This window comes from Thermobia domestica, chromosome 13 (assembly GCF_964235325.1).
Source record: "Thermobia domestica chromosome 13, izTheDome1.hap1.1, whole genome shotgun sequence".
Classification (NCBI taxonomy): Eukaryota; Metazoa; Arthropoda; class Insecta; order Zygentoma; family Lepismatidae; genus Thermobia; species Thermobia domestica.
In genome coordinates this window covers 141,582,350-141,588,349 of record NC_137466.1, presented here as the reverse complement: position 1 = coordinate 141,588,349, position 6,000 = coordinate 141,582,350, and the positions used below count along the sequence as shown (strand labels likewise).

Below are 6,000 nucleotides of genomic sequence, written 5' to 3'. Positions count from 1 at the left end.
CATGTAGTGTTCCATTAAAAATGAGTATCTGTCTATGAAATTATTTTGTCTTTGGACTTCTAATTAAAATAACTCTTGATCAAAAATATTTTTTTGTTTAAGGTACAGCAAACAACTAACTACTTTACTCAAATCATCTAATCGAGTTCTGACAAGAATATAAATCGTCGGAAAGAATATCACACTTCTTGACGACAGTATGTCACAATTCTGTAGCTGACATACTGTCGTCATACTGTCGTCATTCAGTTAATTCTGTAGCTGCTGAATGTCGCAAGAAACACAAGAAATTGAAACTATATCCACTATTAATCAAATCATCAATATATTCACAATTTGTATACTTGTTACATCTTACAGAATTACACACACACAAACAAACTCTATGTCGTTGATACTTCCATATGTCACATGTAAAGAAATATCCAGTTTTCTATCACTTTGTAATCAAAATTACCGGCAGCAGCTTCCTGGAAGACGTCGCACCAATTGCAAGAATTATGTCCTCACTGTCAATATAAGCAATGTCAAGGGGCTTCGGATTTGGTTGCAGCAACATGTTTCTCGCTTTCCTGAAAACTTGATATACGACATATTGCAGCTTGTATGTCAGCGTTCAGCATAGTATACACAAAGTGGACAAACTGTTAGAAACACATTGTGAATGAAAAATGGGCTACTTAACTTTGTTTGAAATGGGAATTTCTCGGTTCCCGAATGGTGAATTAGAGCATTTCCAAAAGTACGGCAGCCATATAATTTTCAATGTCAATGTATGCGAATCCCGAATGAATGAGTCAGAAGAAAATTTTCAGTAGCAATGCACTTTCAGGGCGAAATGAAAAGAATGAGAGGGGCTGGGAACGCTTCAGTATATTCGTGCAGGTAAAGAAAAGAGTTACGAGAGCACAACTGATTTTAAAGCTAGCAACTCGTCTTCGTTGAAATCTAATACGAATTGTTATTCCAGCCAACGTTCTACCCGAGTGCCAATGACAGCAACAAGATGCAAAAAACCTCCTTAACAGTCACCAAGAACCACCGAGGCTGGCTTGTCAATTAGTGAAAGACGGGTTCGTATAGTCCGATGAATCTTATACTGATGGAAGGATCAGAGAATGGCTAAAACGAAACGAATCATGGACTTCCAGTGTCATGTGTAGCAAGTACAGGCGATGGCGGAAGTATTATGGCGTTGGTACTGTTGTGTTCGGATGTTTGAGTCCAGAACTGATAACTGTTATTGGGCACATGAAAGCATTATTTAATTTGCAATATGTTAGTGATCAAATACACTCATTTATGCAACTGACATTTTCAGTGGGAGAGTGGTCCATGTTACACAGTTGCTATCGTGTCAGAGTGGTTCTAGGAACATGACAATCAAGTGATCTCATCATTGAAGGTGCCGCGGAAGCTCAGTGGAAGAGCGTTCACCTCTGGTGCATGGGGTCCTTGGTTCAATCCCAGCTCGCGCCAAGTAAACTTTGTGGTGGACAAACACCACGTGCATGGGTTTCCTCGAGGTTCTCCCGTTTCCTTCCACTTTCTTCATTCCACCATTTTCATTTATTCTCATCACCTCTCTTTTAGCCTAGCAGGCATAAACGTGGGACATAAAACTGAAAGATTGCATTTCATTTCAAATAATTGAACATCTATTGGACGTGGTAGAGCGGGCGGTTCGAGCCCGAAGTTCCCCACCAAGCAATTTTCAGGAATTGAGAGACACTGTTCTGTCTGCTTGATACAGTACTATTCAACAAAGATACCAGGACCTTGTTACATCGTTAATACGACGAGTTAAAGCACTTCTGAGATCCAGAGGAAGCCACACAGAATACTAGCTAGGTGTCTCTAATTTCTTGCCCAATCACTATATAAACACATCAAATAGATTTATTATCGTCAGTCAGTATTATCCACTATCACTCTTCCAGTTGAGGCAGCTTCTTCTCTTAACGAATTTCAAGAATATTTTATTCTTTGGAGCAGCAAATATACATTTTGTGGTCCGTTCTAATGGAATAGGTGTCTTCTCACAGGGAATGATATCGAAGTTACTAATAATGTGCAGCAAAGCTATTTTTATCATCGTTATTACGAGCTGGGTACCTGAAATATAGAATTATTATTATTATTATTATTATTATTATTATTATTATTATTATTATTATTATTATTATTATTATTATTATTATTATTATTATTAATAGTAGTAGTAATGATACCACTACAGCGTCATTCAATCAGAAGTAAATGGAGCAATTCAAGCTCAATAGTTTATATTGTTGAGTTATCGTGCGTAATTTTAGTGCGTGTGGCAAGTTTAACTTCTGGGCGAACTCAGAATACGTTTATTCAGTGTTCACTGAGCATCGTTAGGGAATAAAAAAGCTATGTTAATTAAGAGGTTGTTACCCTTCTATAGGAGAGAAAAGTTATTTGGTGAAGAATTTTATTAAAAGAAAGCAAAGATTGAGAATTATCAGTTGATTGATTAAGAATGTTATCAAAGTATAGTCAAATTACGTGATGGATAAGATTGCCTACGACATAAGAGTTGAGACTGTCTTGTCTCAAAGATGTACTGCGAACATTATATCCCATCTCGGAAGAAGTATTATTTTCTATTTGAAGAGCTGTGCCTCGTCTCGTATTACGCCATAAAAAATTCTGTGTTGTTTAAGGCAACCTTAGTAAGGGACATCATTTTGTATTTATAGTTTCATGTGATGGTTACGTAAAGTAGGTAACACAATGATGAAATTAAGGTAAGAAAGGATAACGATGATAGTCTGGCGTCGTTTGGTCGACACTGAAAAGAATAACATAAAGAGATTAAACAATTAGCAATGCTGTCCATAGATAATAGTATTTATATGAGAGCGACTTATCGCTTTGCTGTACTTTAATAAAATCAAGATTTTGAGTAAATGAATAATATTTCCTTGAAGTTTTATCATGCTATAATATCCTACTTTTTTGTGATGATTAAATACAGATTATGTGTATTATTTTGTATCCAATTTGTTCTTATCAGCCACACTGTACAGTTACACAATAACAATCCGTCGAGAAAGTTAAGTCAGTGTAGAACACTTACCTTTGATTCCAGGTCATTTAAGTTTATAACAGACAACATCATGTCATAGGATTTACTCAGAATTTTTCAGTTCCTGACCCGTCACGTTATTATTTCAAGTTATTTTATAATCATTCATATTCATCAATTATTCGTCTTCTTTAACTTAAACTCTCTTAATGTGTGACATTAAACTCAAAGATTTCATGTTTATTTTATTTAAGTAATGTTTCTGATAAAACTAAATTTACTTTGTTGCTTCGATGATATTAATTTCTATCATTTTAGTGAATATTTATATGTAAAAGTCAAGTGACAATTATCACGATTTCATTTGATACAGTAATTTCTTAGGAATACTGACAAGAGTGCTAAAGAAGGCTGTTAGTTTGGAATGAAAATAATTAAAGGCTGTAAGAAAATTTCATGTAGGAATTAAGTACACTAAGAACACAATCAAGGTAAAAAAAAAAAAAAAAAAAAAGCTATGTTAGCACAATAATAATACCTCATAAACTCCCAATGTAACAGCAAGGGAGAACTGAACAGGTAGTCTGGGTGTGTCACACACAATGTTATTGAAATCATTGGATACATTAATTGCTTCTGTAAGACTTAATGGCGAGTTTGTAGTATAATACTAATTTTATATCGTAGATGCCGAGGTACTTTTGCGTTTTAGTATTAAAACTCTATAGGTAACCAAAAAGAGGGCAATTGAAATCCAGCCTGCTGCATTCTCCTTGGTTCGATTTTTGTTTAACCCCTTCATTTGTTGTACTAAACGATTTACAGTCCTTGTACTAAGTCTTACTTGATGTCATTCGAATACTTATATATCGATAGTTTCTTCAGAACCACTTTTAGAGTATTAGATTTCTTTATGCTCTCTAGGGTATATTCAATTGTCTATTTTTTCCGTCTTGAGAAAGGTTTCTATTTGTCGTATTCTTCTTAGCTGTGATATCTGACCTTGATGCTGTCTCTGCTGATAGTGAATTTAGGTTGTTTGGTGCAGAAGGAATTGACTGCTTCTGCGAATTGTATGATCCCCTCGAATTTTATACCATATACCAAAGGATATTTGGTACATCTTCCGTGCCCAAGGGAGCATATGAATTTTAAATTCTTATTTGAGAACTTGAAGTATTTATCCTTCCCTTAAAGATCTTTTTGGCATTGCGAAAAGGTTTTCCGTTAGAATCTTCTGATATGTCAACGTTTGAACATGATGGCTTCTGGACCTCATAAAGACCGGAGCTGGGTATTGCATTGGATGGCTGTGAAGACTGTGTTCGGTGACTTTTCGGATGGACTGCTCTATGTGACAAATTATCTTGTGTTACGGGTTGGAAACTAGGTATTGGGGTCTTGGTAGGGTGAAGCGCTAGAAATGAGATGACTTCTGTTGGTTGAAGTTGTGATTTGAAAACGTGATGTAGTCATTTCTGTTGGTGTATCTTCGTTGTAGTCACTATAAAACGTAAGATCATTGTGAAATGTATGAGGTCCTACAAATCTGCAGCATTTGTTCTGTAGTTTGTTTGTATTTAAATTAAATAAATAATGGAAGCATATACTGCTGTTGACTCCTTTGACTATTTCCATGGTATAATGGTTGAAGATAATGTGTGGTTCTGAACAGATCCTGTAGTTATGACGATCTGATTGATGTGATTGAGTGCTCCACAAAAGGGGGGGGGGTATAATATTCCAGAACAGACACTATTTCTGCCCTTAATTCTCTACTGAAGCCAGAAGAGGTACAAATTTATAACTTCCGCTTTTAACATTGATTCTCAGAGGAACAGTGGTAATAGATATCATGGAATGGCATTTTCTTATGAGTTTAGTACATAAAAAAGAAATTCAAAGTCGGCTCTGATCCCTCTATTCAGTTTATAAGTTGTTGATAAACTGTCGCTTGCAGTTTTAATATTGTATTTTCGTAGAGTTAAAGCTGTATAGTGAGAAGTTGTTTTCTAATACAGCTTTAGCATTTTAAAAGTATATTTCGTATTTTTCTTCACCTATCTTTTGAAACTGGTCTTCTATCACTTTTAGTAAGAATTGACCCCCATAATAAATTAAGTGCACCGCAGTTCTATTGTGCGAAACAAAACTGACTTGTCTGAGTAGAGAAATAGCACATACCTTATCTGTTATAAGATTCACTCCTGATATAAATACACTGAGAAAAAAATGTAGGTGGCATACTTAAAAACGTAGGTTACATTCGTAATTCCTGTAGTTTCTGGACTTAACGTACAACCGTATATAACATCCTGCAGCAAACGTATAGCTGAAAAAGTATGTATTATACGTACTGTCTGCACAAGTGCAATGACGTCATTCGTGTGACGTTATCTGCAGTAACAAGTATATACGGAGGTAATATCTAGCTTTGTGACGTCAGGGTCGTATGTAGCATGTGGGTTAATAATGACGACATACACTGACTATCAGGACGGAGCATGATTTCAAGAAGTATGCAATATACGTTCTGTACGTATGTTTCTTGCGTTCAACCCCGAGACAGCATCTATATTGTACTTGTGCCCCATACGTACGACTAGATACAGTATACGTATTGTACGTATGTATTATACAGATTTTCCTTATGTCGCACACAGCTTGTCCAGATACAGCATACAGAATATCCGTATGCACCATACAGAGTGCATATATGTAGCTTACAGACTGTCTGCATGCAGCATATAGATTATACGTATGTCGCGTACAGGTTGGCCATATGTAATGTATAGATTGGATGTATATAGCTAATAGGTTGTCCATATGAAATATACAGATTTTACCTGTATCGAATACGTATTGCCTTCTTGTAATGTATGGATCGGACATATGCAGGATCTAGAGTGTACGTATAGTGCACCATTATTAAAGTGCTGCAACAT

The 6,000-nt window shown here is 35.7% G+C and overlaps 1 protein-coding gene across 1 annotated transcript in view; it reads right to left on the bottom strand.

Annotated features, from left to right (window-relative positions):
- Nucleotides 1–306: 306 nt before the first annotated feature.
- LOC145668600 (cytochrome P450 6k1-like) overlaps nt 307–6,000 on the bottom strand; it is a 51,753-nt gene continuing 46,059 nt past the window's right edge. Inside the window, exon 4 of the mRNA XM_081736628.1 lies at nt 307–2,115. Within this exon, the coding sequence (XP_081592754.1) occupies nt 1,919–2,115 (197 nt within the window). The 3' untranslated portion in view covers nt 307–1,918. The remainder of the gene's footprint in view (nt 2,116–6,000) is intronic.